Source organism: Bidens hawaiensis, unplaced genomic scaffold (assembly GCF_021521415.1).
Source record: "Bidens hawaiensis isolate Kalapana, Puna unplaced genomic scaffold, B.hawaiensis_p1.1 tig00029749_1, whole genome shotgun sequence".
In the NCBI taxonomy this organism is placed as follows: Eukaryota; Viridiplantae; Streptophyta; class Magnoliopsida; order Asterales; family Asteraceae; genus Bidens; species Bidens hawaiensis.
Genome location: NW_027494942.1, coordinates 85,721 through 102,639, shown reverse-complemented (window position 1 = coordinate 102,639; position 16,919 = coordinate 85,721). Strand labels below are relative to the sequence as shown.

The 16,919-nt window shown below is 40.5% G+C and overlaps 1 protein-coding gene and 1 pseudogene across 1 annotated transcript; both read left to right on the top strand.

Moving 5' to 3' along the window:
* The first annotated feature begins 1,186 nt into the window (after positions 1–1,186).
* LOC143579421 (putative receptor-like protein kinase At5g39000 pseudogene) lies at positions 1,187–2,152 on the top strand (annotated as a pseudogene).
* A 146-nt stretch (positions 2,153–2,298) lies between these two features.
* Positions 2,299–5,934, top strand: LOC143579420 (synaptotagmin-2-like). The gene is made up of 3 exons (XM_077062733.1): positions 2,299–2,418; positions 2,516–2,638; positions 5,794–5,934. The coding sequence occupies exons 1-3, from the start codon at positions 2,299–2,301 to the stop codon at positions 5,932–5,934; spliced, it is 384 nt and encodes a 127-aa protein (XP_076918848.1).
* Positions 5,935–16,919: the final 10,985 nt, after the last annotated feature.

Here is a 16,919-nt window from a genome sequence, read left to right as displayed (position 1 = left end):
TTGGTATTATAGATGGGACTTGGGAGTATAGAATTTAATTACATTAACAATTTCCTAGTGGTGGTAGGGATGCTGCCTGTCTATTGTTAAATAACTTAAATGCATCTGAAGAGGTAGGTCCCAGCAGAGATCAGTTGGTCCCGCAAGACTCACCTTGAACAGGGACGTCTGCGCAAAGGCCATCTGCTCCCGCAGGACCCACCATGCTCATAGGATCTTACGCGCAGTACACAAGCTGAACACGCAGGGAAAGCCTCCCAATGGTGAAGTACCCCGCCTGTTCCCGCAGTTGCGGATACAAGCCATCAGGGAAGGCTACCCGCAGACAGCAGGGCTACACGCACAAGACACTAGCTACTTCAGTAGTCACATGAAGGAATGAGCAAGGCGGGAACAATCCCGCCTAAATGAGCCAGTCTGATTCTGAAAGATCTTTTGTACCATACCTACCAAGGTATGGAAAGGACAGACGATCTGACCAGAACAGCCCATGAGCCAATCACAGGGTGACAGCTCATCGACAACAGGGCGAGGAGGAGCACCCTCTAGTACTGTTTGTCACTATTAGCCGCTGCCTACTCACCAACCCTTACTGAGGAGCATGCGCGGCCTACAGTTGGTAGAATAGTGTTACTGTTGGCCGTAACCTATTCACCAACCAGCATGGCCTGCGTACAATCCACAGTAAGTAGGACGTGCATAATCTACAGTTGGTGGAATAGTGCAGCCGACTTTGTTACTGTTGGCCGTAACCTACCCACCAACCAGTATGGCCTGTGCATAGTCCACTGTTGGTTGAACAGGAATACTATTCAGCCGGCTGTACCTTCTAGGAAACCTACCTTCGGCTATAAATACTCCAATATCTTGGAATGGTAAGATCATCTGCTACCCAGTTATCTAGCAATCTCTTAATATACACTTATATTCAGAGCAACCTAGTCTGATTCTCACGCCGGAGGGTGGTCACAAGGAGGAACCCCCCCCCCCTTCTCAGTGACGAGCTTACGGTGTTTGTTTTGCAGGTCTCCTGAAGAACAGCCTTCTCAGCTAGACCTCATCCGTGGGAAACATTACTTAACCCCCAGATTATCTATAATCTGTACCGGGTCACTTAGTGTTTCTTCAGCATCTCTCCTTTCAAGCTTTTCAATTATAAGACTTGGGAGTTGTCACATTTTCTCTAATGGCTCATATGAAACAATTCGAACACCTCAAAGTACAATTAGATGTTATAAAAGAAGCAACCAAGGACTTCGCCGATGAAAGTTGCATTGGAAAAGGAGGATTCGGAAAAGTCTACAAGGCAAAGATTGACGGGCACACGATGGTTGCTTTTAAGCGTTTAGACCCTGCGTTCGGGCAAGGAGATACCGAGTTTTGGAAGGAGGTGATGATGCTTTCACAATACAAACATCAGAATATAGTCTCTCTCATAGGGTTTTGTGATGATTATGGTGAGAAGATCCTCGTGTACCCGTATGCACCTAACGGAAGCCTTGACTGTCATCTAAATAATGATAATTTATGATGGATTGAACGCCTTAAGATATGCATCGGGGCGGCTCGAGGATTGGAGTATCTTCATAGTGCAGATGGGACCCAACAAAGAGTATTGCACCGTGATATCAAAAGTTCTAATATTCTATTAGATGAAGATTGGAATGCCAAGATTTCCGATTTTGGTCTCTCCAAGCTTGGACCGGCTAATCAAGAAATCACGTTTCTTTACTCCCACCCTGTTGGAACGCCTGGGTATGTTGACCCGCTTTACAAAGACACCGCGTTATTAACGAAAGAGTCGGACGTTTACTCTTTTGGTGTTGTGTTGTTTGAAGTGTTGTGTGGGAGGATGTGCATAGACAACATCAATCCGTATTTAATAGCATTGGCACGAGTGTCCTACGAACAAAACACGGTACACGGAATCGTTTATGGTAATATAAAGGATGAAATAAATGCCAACTCTTTGTTGGCGTTTGCAGCAATTGCTTATCAATGTCTGGATAGGGACCGTGAAAAACGCCCGTTAATGACTGACATTGTGGAGGCACTTGAGATCGCACTCCGCTATCAAGTAAGCAATTTTGTTAACCAGAACTTAGAGCAATTCCCTTTGGAATTCCTTGCTAACACTTATTGTTTCCTTTAGGAGGGCAAAAAGGATCCTGTTGCAAACAGTTATTTTCCACCGGAGAATCGTGCTGAGTAAGTGTGTTGTTCTGTATATGATTTTGCTGCCCAAATTAACACATGCGTAACAAACTATTCAAACGTTGAACTCCCAGGGACGTAGGCATGGTCTCTGAGAGTGATGGAGCAGGGGTGCTTATGGTCACAATCCACAGAGGATTTAATCTTAATGTAAGACGACCATACGTTGGCGTGCTTGTAGGATCTGATAAAAAATATACCACGGTTTGTGATACGCATTATTAATTAATTGCGTTAAAAGCCTCTTTAATCCGGTAATAGCTTAATGTTTTTTTTTTATATATATTTTTGTGTATTGCAGGCTAAGCAAAGTAAAAATCCGGTATGGGAAGAGTCTTTGCGGTTTGGTTTAGAGAAGCCTGCAGAAGCAGAGTTGCTTTTGGTAGTTTATTCTGACTTAACGATGGATAAATTTCTTGATAAGGTTGTTAGGATTAAACGCACACACGAAACTGAACACACACACGAAAGCAATAAACGAACACGAGGATTTAACGTGGTTCGGTCTAAACTGACCTATGTCCACGGGTGGCAACTAGGTATATCTTTATTGAGTGACCGAATATTACAAGTACATAATGTTGTTTATATAGAGACTAAACTAGGGTTAGTAAATTATTATGCAAGAAATCTAAACCGGGCCGGGCTTGGGCCCGACCGCCCACACCCGTCTCCTCTTTTGACTTCATATAATAAACCGGGCCAACAAGGCCTACGAACCCAACAATCTCCCACTCGGAGGCCTTGAGTACTCTCGTCTGCACTCCTGATTGTACTTCTGTAATCTGAACATTAAACTTCTTCTAGTTGCCACCGCCTTCTCATCAATTAACCTGAAGGCCCGTTGAAGCTCCCCGGAGCTCCAACACGTCAGTCACGGCTGAAACTGCCCCTGACCCATTCTCTGTCCCTACCGGCTCCCACTGTAACGAACTACCGGATCCTGAGATAACCTGAGAACAAACACTCTCCATATTCAGCAAGTAATTCATTGGAGAGACTTTTACAGCTGGAATACTGGTTTTCTTAATCCACTGTCGACCTGGAACTGTAACTGAAACACGACCTGTGCTCCCACTGTCACGATGTCCCCCAACTGATTTAACCTTCCTAGCTCGTTCATCCTGAATCTTCACTTTGGCTCTGGGTTTGTTACTTGCAAAACGAACCTTCTTCTGCCCACGAGATTCTGTGAACCGGATTTTGTCTTTCACCAAAACTGGATCCACTCCTTTCGATGACATATCGACCATATACAACGAACCCATTTTCTTGCCACGAGCAACAACGAGATTCCCTTTGACTACTTTCCACTGCCCATTCCCGAACTTAACATCGTGCCCTTGGTCATCCAACTGCCCAACTGATATCAAACGTTTCTTCAAACTTGGAATAACCCTCACGTCTTTCAAAGTCCAAGAAGTACCGGCTGAAGTTATCAAATCAACGTCTCCCATACCCGTAACCTCTAAAATATCATCATTCGCTAGTCGAACCTTTCCAAAATCCCCAAATTTAAGATTCTTCATCGTTTCACTACAGTGAGTGGCATGAAACGATGCACCAGAATCCATCACCCAAGCATCAACGCTACTCTCAACACTACAAACCAAAGCCTCATCACTACTGACCCCGTCATCTGTGTCGTCTTCTGTAACGTTCACCTCTTTCTTACCATTCGGACACTGATTCCTGAAGTGTCCTTTCTCTTTACAACCCCAACATTCAATATCCTTACGAGTCTTAGACTGGCTCCTCTTCCTGCTCCCACTGCCTCGCTGTTTTCCCCTACCTCTACCTTCTGTGACTAGCATATTGCCTGATGATTCACCTGAACTTCTGCGTCTTGAATCTTCTCCCAGAATCAGATCTCGAATCCCATCGAAAGTAATAATTGTAGACGAACTACAAAATGCAGTCACTGTTTGCGACCAACTGTCGGGCAAAGAGGATAATAACAAGAGGCCTTGAACTTCATCATCAAACTTAATGTCAACTGACACTAAGCGGGACAAGATCGAATTAAGATTATTGATATGAGTTGTAACTGACCCACCCTCTTTCATTCTTGTTGTCACTAGCTCTCGGATAAGATAGACTTTATTCGCTGCCGAAGGCTTTTCATACATGTTGGATAGCGCCTCCATCATACCACGTGCTGTGGTTTCTTTCATGATGTTAAACGCCACATCTTCCGACAACGACAAAGTAATACAAGCCCTAGCTTTCTTGTCTAACTTCTTCCAATCTGCTTCTGACATCTTTTCTGGTTTTTCATCCTCAAGCACTACATCCAAGTCTTTCTGACAAAGTAGTGCCTCAATCTGCATATTCCACCAACCGAACTTCTGTCCGTCAAACTTCTGTATCGAAACCTTTCCGTCTTCTGCCATAACAATGACTAAAACGAAAAACTGGATAAAAACAGAGACAGACACAACAATGGCACGAGCCTGAACTTAACGACTGTTCAACTGAACTCTGTTAAACAATCAACCTATTTAACGTGCAGCGGAATAACGAACTGTAAATCAGAAACCGAAACTTTAAACTGAAACGATAAACCTGACAAACGCGGTTGGCACTGGTTCTAAGTTTCTTTAAATTTCTTCTGACTTGAAACTGTTCTTCAACGAAAATAGGATCTTGATTCGCTGGTTCTTTGCTTAGTCGGATATTGACCCAACTATTTATTTCTTGATGGTGGCTTGTAGTTGGCTTTCCTTATTTTCTTTCACGTGGGACAACAATAATTTGCAAGCACAAGAAACACAAATCAAATAATAATATTTGTGGTGATTGTTGTGTTCTCACGCCCACACCAAACTAAAGGAAAGTTAAATCTCAAATATTCTGGCTTTAAAAAAAAACAGATCGGGCTCCTGCCTTGTTTTCACGGCCCAATGAGTATTCTCAATCCAACAAGCCCTTAATGTCTTTCTTGTTCACGAACACACTGCTCCTGCCCTAAACCTGACCAGACGGTCCTCAGATCTCAGGCGAGCGTAGTGTATGACTGCTTCCAAACAGAACCAACAAAAAAACGCAGATCGCGCGGGCTGGGTTTAGTAGCGGCGAAACGACGGCGGAAATCCTAACGGCGATCGGAAAACCGTAGGTGGCGGCTGGATGGTTTGGCGGCGACTCGGCTGGTTCAACGTGTTCTTCGCGTGATCTGAACCTAAGCTCTAGATACCACTTGTTAGGATTAAACGCACACACGAAACTGAACACACACACGAAAGCAATAAACGAACACGAGAATTTAACGTGGTTCGGTCTAAACTGACCTACGTCCACGGGTGGCAACTAGGTATATCTTTATTGAGTGACCGAATATTACAAGTACATAATGTTGTTTATATAGAGACTGAACTAGGGTTAGTAAATTATTATGCAAGAAATCTAAACCGGGCCGGGCTTGGGCCCGACCGCCCACACCCGTCTCCTCTTTTGACTTCATATAATAAACCGGGCCAACAAGGCCTACGAACCCAACAAAGGTATGACAGATTCTTAACTTAATTTTCAATATGGCTTTAAATGTTAGACACATGATGGTTTATAATTTTTAATTAGCATATTCTGGGTCGGGTCAGAATAAGCGTTGCAGATGTTGTAAGAGAGAAACACATGAACAGTATATACCACATTGGGAATGGTCGAATACACGCGGAGTTACAGTTTCGGCTTTCTGCAAGACTGCCAATGGAGTTTTGAGTAATCAAGAGTAGCATTTGGTTGATAGTTGGCCAAAGTAAAACTCTTTCTTTTCAATTTGCTTTTGTAAACTACTAAACTCTGTAAGAATTGATATCTTTTATTAATATGAAAAAAATCAAAGATTCTACTAGTTCACAAGGATTTAAACTATAAAATCTGTTCAACAATCTTCGACCGCTTGGCTACCGTGTTTGGTAGCAAATTTGCTAAATTAATCGGTTGCTAAAATTGCTATCGTTTTTTTCGGTAGCAAATTTTGGTGGCAATTGCTCAATTTTCCATAGTGATCTCTGCTGTTGATCAATTTTGTTGTATTGAGTGTAATTTTGGAAGCATCTTACTTTTTGTTCACACATGAATTTAGTAAATAATTGACATTCACACACATATCTAGCACCCTATCGTATCAAAATAATTAATATTTTATTTGTAGAAGCCATCCAAGTTTGCATTATCAAGGCTGCTTCCATTCAACATAATCAGTTCGATAATAATGCTTAGTAATTGGTAGGGATGTTGCCTGTCTATTATTTAATACATCCTGGCCTCTTCCCAGTTTCAAGCTCTACATTATAAGACTTTGGAGTTGTCAGATTTTCTCTCAAACAAACAAAATAATGGATCACTTGAAAAGATTTGAACACCTCAAAGTACAATTAGATGTTATAAAAAAAGCAACCAACGATTTCGCTGCTGAAAGTTACATCGGGAGAGGAGGATTCGGAAGCGTGTGCAAGGGAGAGACTGCCTTAACCACATGATGGCTGCTTTGAAACGTTTACATCCTGAATTTGGTCAAGGAGATACCGAGTTTAGGAAGGAGGCGGAGATGCTTTCACAATACAAACATGAGAATATAGTCTCTCTCATAGGGTTTTGTGATGATTCTGACGAGAAGATCCTCGTGTACCCTTATGCACCTAACGGGATATCATCTTAACAGTGATAATCTAGGATGGGTTGAATGCCTTAAGATATGCATCGGAGCGGCTTGAGGATTGGAATATCTTTATAGTGCAGACGGGACCCAACATAGAGTATTACTTCGTGATATCAAAGTTTCAATATACTATTAGATGAAGATTGGGATACCAAGTTCTCCGATTTTGGTCTCTCCAAGCTTGGACCGGCTAATCAAGAATACACGTTTCTTTCCCTGTTGGAACGTATGGGTATGTAGACCCGCTTTACAAAGACATGGGGTTATTAACAAAAGAGACAAACATTTACTCTTTGGTGTGGTGTTGAGATTTTGCGTGCCTACAGCGAAATTTATACATGTTTACGCAACTATTGATAGCGATTTTACTAAACGAGATGGATTAGATTAACCTAAACACCTTTTGCCCATTGTTGCCATGAACATTTGATCTATTTAAAATTATTACAAAATAAATTGCATCAAGTTTAAAGGAAGTTAGATCTTTTTTCTTTTTTTCATTTTAGCAAACTTTCTTTATTGACCCATTTGAGATAAAACATAGCGAGATCAACCAATTTATAATGCCAACTAACAAAAATCGTGTTTTGACATCCATCATCCTCATATTTGTTGGCTTGGCCCCGGACCAGACCGTTTGGGTCAATGGTTTATCGCTAAGGTTATCACTTGCCTATAAAAATACAAAAAAAATCTTGAAAAGTGCAGCGTGTCACGGGTTGGTAGATGTTGCAATCTTTCATAGTTAAAACATACTCCTATGGAATCAAAACAGCTCAAAAATATTTAAAGCATGTAACTTTCCATTTGTGACATTTGTGATGTTTGAACCACTGGCTATTTATGTGACTGAAGTTGACGGTTGAGATCAATTATTTGACCACATGATTCAGTAACATGCGGTATGAATATATGTTTGCGGGGAGAGAGAATTTACTAGCAATAATTATTGGGTTTAATCAAATTGAATGTAGGGGACAAGTGGGAGAGACCGTAACAATAGGCCCATTAGTCATTTGGCCCACTAATATATCTTATTCTCAAATAGTAGTTGGTTGAATTGAATGGACTCAATTTTAGGGCCGTTCACGAGTCGAGTCGAGCCGAACCAAGCGAAGACTTGCTCGTTGCTTGGCTCGTTTACAATCGAACCGAATCAAACGACTAAAATTCGAACCGAGCGAAAAACGAAACGGGCCAAAATCGAATAGAGCATATTTCAATCGAATATCGAGTGATTTCGAGCATTATTTATCTATTTTTTTTACTTTAAAGTTTTCAATAAAAAACAAGCTTGAAGGTTGTAAATAATATATTTTGTAAACAGGCTACTAGTTTTTAGACAAACGTATAATAGGTTGTAAATTTTTAGGAGAAAGAAGTTTGAAGTGAAATATAATGAACATATAAGAACACCTTTGGTATTCTGAAATCTTGAATCAAACTAATAAAACTATAAAGTTAACAGAATAGGAAAAATTTAAACAAGTTTAAAAAATTGTATATTTATATTTTATGTGTGTTGTCTAGGGATGAGCTCGGGATGGTACCGGTAACGAAATGTTCGGTTCGGTACCGGTACCGAACCGATACCGGTATTTCGTAAAAAATTCGGGAAATACCGGTACCGTACCGAATCGCACCGATACCAAAAAGTCAAAACTTGGTACCGATTCGGTACGGGTACCAGCCGGTACCCATAGTGAAAACACTTATCCTTAGTGTTGTCTATATATTTATATATAATTATATATAAAATAAATTAAAAATATTCGAGCCGAACCGAACTGGGCATACCTTTGCTCGTTGCTTGGCTCGTTTATAAACCGAACCAAGCAGAGCGGCTAGTTTACAATCGAGCAGAAAAACGAGCGAGTTCGAATGGCGAGCGGTTTGGACGGCCCTAGAATTAGCTACAATATGCTAATTAGTAATAATATTAAGTTGAAAAGTATCTCCCGGGGTTGGTGGTCCGGTGACAGAGGCAAAACCCTTAATCACCTAAAGATCATGGTTCTAATACTGGGAAGTAAAGAAATTTGTCGTTCAAAAAAATTGGAAAAGTATGCTTTTAAACCAACCCTTTTTGCCCAAAACTCGTTCAAACCCAAAACCTATTCTGGCCTGATCCCTTTCGACAACCCGTCCTGACCCAAACCAAAATAGCCCGTTTAGAATCGACCCTCTAACCCGTGACACGAACCTGCACAACCCTACGCGTTTGGCAGCCCTAATTTAGTGTCTAGTTAAATAAACACAAGTGTTAATATGCTTCTTGATGTGAAAACTAAAATGATATAACTTATTTATTTATAAATATACAATATTGGGAGATATTGTGCATCAATAATTATACATCCTGCAATGAAATCTGTACGTGTAATCCATCGTTTTTCTTTATTGTCAGGTATCAGCCTACGTGTTCTCATCTGTTGTTTTGACATTTATGATCTCTATCTATCTTCACCGTTTGCGATTGTGAGAGTTGTAGATGGTGTTGTCTTGCTATTTCCGGCAACATTGTATATCTCTTCTTTCATTGTCGCGCCACTGTTGCCGGGTTCGACTTTTGGTGGCCGTGATGTGGAGTTGACGGCGGAAACAATTTGGTCGGTGTCATGCTTCATCTTTTATAGGTTAGTCGTATTTTTATTCAATAATCGGCCGTTTACATGCCGGTGAATTTTTATTTATTCATTAATTGTTTTCGAAAAGTATGCCGGTGAAAAGTTTGGGATCGCAACGGTGGTTGAACATTACATTAAACGTCATTTATCTATTGTAGCTTGGTTCTGACTTTGGACTTTGGAGAAACACTAATTATTGATTATTTGGGGTTATTTTTGTTTGAACCTTAAGAGCTTTCATTGAATCTTTGTAATGTTTTAGTTACTGATATCATGTTGGGATTTCGGTGTGTAACGGAGTCTTGTTGTGGCAAGGCAAGATCCGGATGGCATGGTCATGGACTGTGATTTTGCGAATCCTGTTTCTAATGAATGCGAATCCTATCTATTTTGGGTGACAATGCTATGATGACGGACACCGGTTCACCTGAGGCACGCTTTTATTCGCTTTGATCATCTTTTTGGGCGGTCTTATACTCTTATTTTCTAGGTTAGCCAACGACCGATTTCATGGTAATGTATACACTATACATGGTGCTGAAGCGTGCAGTGCACATACTGATTGCATTGTTACAAAAGCGTCAAGTTGACAGGTTCATTTTAAGTGTTGTGTTTTTATTATTTTGTTGGGAAATTTAGTATTTATGTTTTTATAGGTTGCTTTCACAAAACAAATTGGTATAACCATCAGTTAAACAAGGGCAAATGTTACCGTTGTGATGGTTTCCTGAGCTTTATAGGTGATGATATTGGTTGAGACTCTCTGGATTCGTATTTTTGATGTCTTCAATGTGTAATTGGGTTAAATGTGTGAACCAATTGGCTTAAACGTGTTAACCTGTAGGCGATGAAACATGGATATCCTCAATGAAAGCATGGATCAGGAAGTACATAACGGCTACTGAAGGGGTGAATTAAAAAGATCAATAAGGATGATTCTGGTATGTGTCTGACTACGCATATTATTATAAACGCTGTTATGAGATTAATTTCTGGTCTTCATTAGTTACAAATAATTGTTTAGAAAGATGGATTAGCGGCTTTAGATTGACCAATTCCTATAATCAGAATTATCATTATAATTAGAACAATTGGTTGTGTATGACTTTTCCATAAATATACTGATTGATTAATTATTTATTTGCAGGAAAAATCACTAATTATGTCCCTTTGGGTTTTGTAGAATATTTGGCAAGGTGAAGCCTTCTACTCTTGCTTATCACTGAATCAGTTGATGTTTTGTGAGTGACTTTGTAGTTTGTTTATTAAGGAAAGTCACTCACCTTTAATAGAATATAGTCATTGCTTTGTTTGTTTTGATAGTTAATGGTGTATTGACTATATTGGATTGTTTGGGCTTTTCTAAGTATACTTTTAAGTTTTAAGGGTACACCGATTGTTTGGGCTTTTCTAAATATACTCTTTTTAAGGGTTACATACTTCATTGAATGGTTCGGGGTTGAATTCATGGATGTCATTAGAGATGCATGCTCAAAGCAAATAAGTGATAAGTTTGTGTTTTCGGTTTCACAACCCGCCGCGTTCGCCGCCGCGGTGAGTTATAGTTCTGGTAAAATGGCAATGGCACGTGAACGGTGAACCATTCAAACAACTAGAGTTTAGATATGTGAATGTGACTATGATTATGCCCGTTTATTTTCGGCCCATTGGGCTAATTTGGTTTGGATTAGTTAAAAAAAAATATATATAATCATGTTGGAATACATAAAAATAGGTTAAAAATATGTGTCTTACAAAGGTTAGAATAAAGAACAATCAAATAGTTACAAATTATAAATGATGTTATGAGATTGGGTTTTTTTTTTTTATATATATTTAGATTTTATTTATTTCTACTGATGAAACATAGATATTACATCAATATAGCAGGTAGGCGGGCAACAAGCTGCGCCGCCACCCCTTTCTGAATTGCAAACCCTAACTTGCTAAAGACATACCCCTGCCCCTTTGGAGTCGACACATTGCTATGCACAACCTGTTGGACCCTGGTTAGAAAACGGATAGCTTCCGGTGCCAAGGAGCCAAATGTATCAAAAGCCAGAGGGACAAAAACATGTTGGTTCTCTTCGCAGGCTTTAGCATGTTTCTCCACCTTCTTCGTTTCAGCCCTTTTTATTGCTTGCCCAGCTACAAACCCATTATCCCTCAAACCAGCTAAGGGAGATACCCCTGTGAGGTCAACACAAGCGTGTTTTCCCCCGGCCCAACCAAAGACGAGCAAATCTGCCGGTCGTAGAGTGGATTTCCCTTCCGTGGGGTCTGTAAGGAAGTTTACGGGGGCTTCCTTTTTAGCTGATATCCCAGCTCGCCTTAAGATGTCCCAAAGAACGTCCCGCACCCAATCATGTCGGTATTTGAACCCAGGCATCTCCTTGCAATGAACCGCATGCTCTCCGAATTTATCCAGGCAGGCCTTACGGCAGATCGGACATGTTTCGTCTTCGGGGTACATTGGGACCATCAAACGGTACTTAAGAATGGCCCTATACTCAACCGCAGACATGCTTTGGCCCAAGCCATCAATCGGGATAACGGTCAGAAAATCTTGGGCATGAGGACCTTGTAAGCATTCAAAAACCGCCTTCTGTCGGAGGGACAATCCAAAAACTTCTCCCAGGCTCTGAGCGATTTTTCCAAAAAGGGCATTCGCCAAAGTTTTTTGAGGCTTTGGTGGGGCGGTGTCCATATTAGAGAAACCGCCAATGTCAAAGTCTGGGAGAGCGCCATTTAGGCGTTCCAGGGCCTGCACGTAGTCTGGGTCCAGGTCGACAACTCCGCTATTCCTTAAGATGTGATTCTGTAGCTTCCAAGACTGAGCCCTCGACGCTACAAAAGCGTAAACCCCGACATCATGAGCCGAAAGAAGGCCTAAACCCCCTAAGCGCATCGGTAAAGATGCAAGTCGCCACTGAAGATCACCAAAGAACGGGCCTCCACATACAACTATGTCTTCGATGGTGAAATAAAATACGTATAAGTTACCAAATTTAAGGGTGAAATAAAATAAGCGTGAAAAAGAAAATCTTCACTTCACAAAACTGTAAGACGTTACAAATTACAAATTATATTTATGAAGTATAGAAACGGCACATCCTTGGCTACATAACATGGTTAAGGAAAAACCAACGGATTACCTTCTAAACCGTTTTAAATAATATATGGTAAATGGTAAACAAATTACTGTTGTTCAGGTTTAAGTTTTGGGTTTCGTGTTATCGAGTTTTTTTGTTTAGTATGATATTTGCAAATTTAGAATCTTCTTATGCAAATTGGTCATCTCTAGAAGCTAGCCATCCAAATTTGATCTAAAAAACGATTGGAAAGAAACTCACCATGATAAACGCTTACAAACTTGAGGTGCGCAAGAAACCGATAAAACCGACACGAATCCAAAAAACCGAAAAATTCAAACCGAAAACACCGAACCGAACGACGATGTTTTATTTTTTTTGTAAAATTCGAATTTATTGTTCAGTTTTAGTTTTGCATGCAATAAAAACCGAAAAAACCGAACTGAACCAAATTTCTAAATTTTTATTTTTTATTTTAAGTAATTTATAAGAATTTAATAAATATGTAAACTCAAATATTTATGACTAAATGTAGATTAGTCAATAAGTTACTTAATTAACAAAATTATTATACCTAAATTCATTATTTTCAGCCAACTTTTTTTCGGTCTAAAATTTTCAAGCTCAAATAGCAAAACCGAAAACCACAAAACCTAAACGAAAACCGAAAAACTGAAACCGAAAAAATCGAAGCCGGATGGTTTTGGTTTGGTTTTAGCCAAAAACCGCAACGAACCATACCACGCACACCCCAGTTACAAACCACCAAAATTATTTAGCTGATTTAATTTAAAGAAAATGAGTTCCATCATCTTTCTTTGCATATTCATGCATTAATTTTTCTTACACTAGCTACCAAATATAATTAATATGATTGAGACAGCATTTGAAAATATCTATATGAGTAAATTTCCTAGTAGTTGCTAGGGATACATCCTCCTTTCAAGCTCTTCAATTGTAAGAATTTGAAGTTGTCACATTTTCTCACAAACTATCAAAATAATGGCACATATGAAACCGTTCGAACACCTTAAAATACCATTAGATGTTATAAAATCAGCAACCAACGACTTCGCCAAGGAAAGTCGCATTGGGGAAGGAGGATTCGGAAGTGTGTGGGAGAAATTGGCAACCACACGATGGTTGCTTTGAAGCTTTTAAATACTAATACTAAATCCGGGCAAGGAAAGAGTTTTGGAAGGAGGTGATGATGCTTACACAATATAAACATGTGAATATCATCTCTCTCATAGGATTTTGTGATGATTCTGGAGAGAAGATCCTCATATACCCGTATGCACCTAATGAAAGCCTTGACAAACATCTAAACAATGATAAATTTAGATGGACTGAACGCCTCAAAATATGCATCGGGGCGGCTCGGGGATTGACGTATCTTCACAGCGCAGACGGGACACAACAAAGAGTATTGCATCGTGATATAAAGAGTTCCAATATTCTATTGGATGAAGATTGCAATGCCAAGATATCGGATTTTGGTCTCTCCAGGCTTGGACCAGCTAATCAAGAACACACCTTTCTTATCTCCAAAGCAGTAGGAACGCTCGGGTATTGTGATCCTCTTTATGTGGAGACCGGATTATTAACAAAAGAGTCAGACGTTTACTCTTTTGGTGTTGTGTTGTTTGAAGTGTTGTGTGGGAGGTTGTGCATAGACAATAGAAACTATAGACATCAAGACTTAATAAAGTTGGTGCGAATGTCCTACAAAGAAAACACAATAAACGCAATCGTTTTGGTAATATTAAGGATGAAATAAATCCAAACTCTTTGTTCGTGTTTGCAAAAATTGCTTATGAGTGTTTGGAAAGAAACCTTGAAGATCGCCCGTCGATGAGTGACATTTTGGGGGAACTTGAGACCGCATTACAATATCAAGTAAGCTAATCTTTTTTAGCCTAAGTTTGGAACAATTCTCTATGGGATTTCTTGCTAACACTTACTGTTTCTTTCAGGTGGTCGGAAATGATCAGGTTGCAAACCGTTATATACCATTGAATGTGTTGGAAGAGATTGAAAACCTGAAAATACAGTTACATGTTATAAAATCGGCAACCAATAACTTTTCCAAGAAAAGTTTACTCGGGTTAGGAGGATCTGGGATAGTGTACAAGGGAAACATTGTAGGGTATGGGACGGTTGCTTTGAAGCGTTTGAATCCTACATTCAGGCAAGGAAAAACCGAGTTTCGGAAGGAGGTTAGGATGCTTTTACTTTACAAACATGATAATATAGTCTCTCTCTTAGGGTTTTGTGATAACTCTGGAGAGAATATCCTAGTGTACCCGTATGTACCGACATCTCAACAATAAGAGTCTAAGATGGATTGACCGCCTTTGCATATGTATCGAAGTGGCTCGTGGATTGGAGTACCTTTATGGGGAAGTTGGGGGCCAACAAAGAGTATCGCACCGTGCTATAGAAAGTCACAATATTCTTTTAGACGAAGATTGGTATCCTTTGATCTCCGACTTTGTTCTCTCCAAATCCGCCCCCGCCAATGTAGGAACGTCTGGGTATGTGGACCCGATTTTCGCAGAGACCGGGTTGCTAACAAAGAGTCGGGCGCCGTTTACTCTTTTGGTGTTATGATGCTTGAAGTATTGTGTGGAAGGTTGTGCATAGACAGGAGAAACGCCAATCCATATTTAATATCGTTGGCACGACAGTCCTTCAAACAGGGCACAATAAAGGAAATTGTTTATGGAAGTGTAAAGGGTGAAATAATTACCAGCTCTTTGGATCTGTTTGCAGAAATCGCTGACCGGTGCTTAGTACAAGACCATGAAAATCGCCCGTCAATGACTGTCATTATGGAGGAACTTGAGACCGCGCTCCGTTATCAAGTAAGATAATCTTTTTAAACCAAAACTTTGAACAATTTTCTATGGATTTTCTTGCTAAAATTACGGTTTCCTTCCGGAGAGGAGATATGTTGTTCCTCGTAATTCAGATCATGATGTATACAAACGTCTTCCAGGTATCCTAGGTGTAACATCCCGAAATTTCAAAGTGATATTAATTATATTACTTACTAATAGAGGGAAAGTTTACTCGGGTTGTCAGGAAATAAATAATAGAGTAGGAGGTGGTATGAGTCGGGCTAGTGTTGGATTAATGGAGACGGGTTAAATGAGAATGGGCCTTAGGTCCATGGGATTTCAGGGATATAAATATCCCCTAAACCCAAAAATATCTTCATTTCCTTACTTTCTACACACACACTCCAAAAACACACACACCATCTACACCGCCGCCGTGCCGAGGAGAGGAATGGGCAGATCCGAGAGAGAGAGAGAGCGATTAGTGTGTTAACAAGTTAAACGAGATCCAAACAAGCTCAAAAAGGTATGATTCTTGATCTTTGAAGTTTAAAGATCCAAGCTTTTTAGTGTATAAGCGACCGAAAATGGTCGGGAAGCGTAGTGGGTGATATTGAACCATAGCAAGGGTGTTAAAATCGCTCAAAATGCTGGACAGAAACCGAACAGCGGCTGATCTGGACAACTTCGCCTGCAACTGGGCAACTTCGCCTTCAAAGCGATGAACTTCGCTTGCAAGCTAAGTTCGCCTGATGAACTTCGCCTGCAAGCTAAGTTCGCCTGATGGCAACTTCGCTGTAAAGTTAAGTTCGCCTAACTGGTAACTTCGCCTGAGGCCAAGTTCGCCTGATGACAACTTCGCCTGAAGCCAAGTTCGCCTGATGGCAACTTCGCTGTAAAGCTAAGTTCGCCTAGCTGGTAACTTCGCCTAAAGCTAAGTTCGCCTAAGGTTAACTTCGCCTAGAGCTAAGTTCGCCCGAGGGTTAACTTCGCCTAAAGTCAAGTTCGTTTAGAAACTAAATTAAAAATCTAATGAAAAATGTGTTAAGACAGTTAATGGAAATAAAATTTTTCTAAGCTGACCTGGCAGCTCGACCCCAGCCAGGGGCTCTGCCCCTTGGACCCTGCTAGGGGCTGCCGCCCCTAGACCCCGCTGCCAGGGGCGCTGCCCCCGGACCCCCGTTCGTTGTGGGTAGTAGTTAAAACTGGAAAGATGATATGAGTAGTGATAGTTGTTTGATACGTGTACTTGTTATACAGTCAGTCGTGCACAACTGAAGAAAGGGATTACGATTAACGGTGAACGTAACCGTGTTTAGGTGAGTTTCTAGCCCCATTCCTTGTTATGTTTTCGGGGCTGTGTGCATACTCGATGTGTTGTTAATACATTTATCCTAAGTGATAAGTGTATGCCATATGTGATATATGTGATGGATATGAATGATTACTTGTCGGTACGCGAACGATCTTCGGATATTGC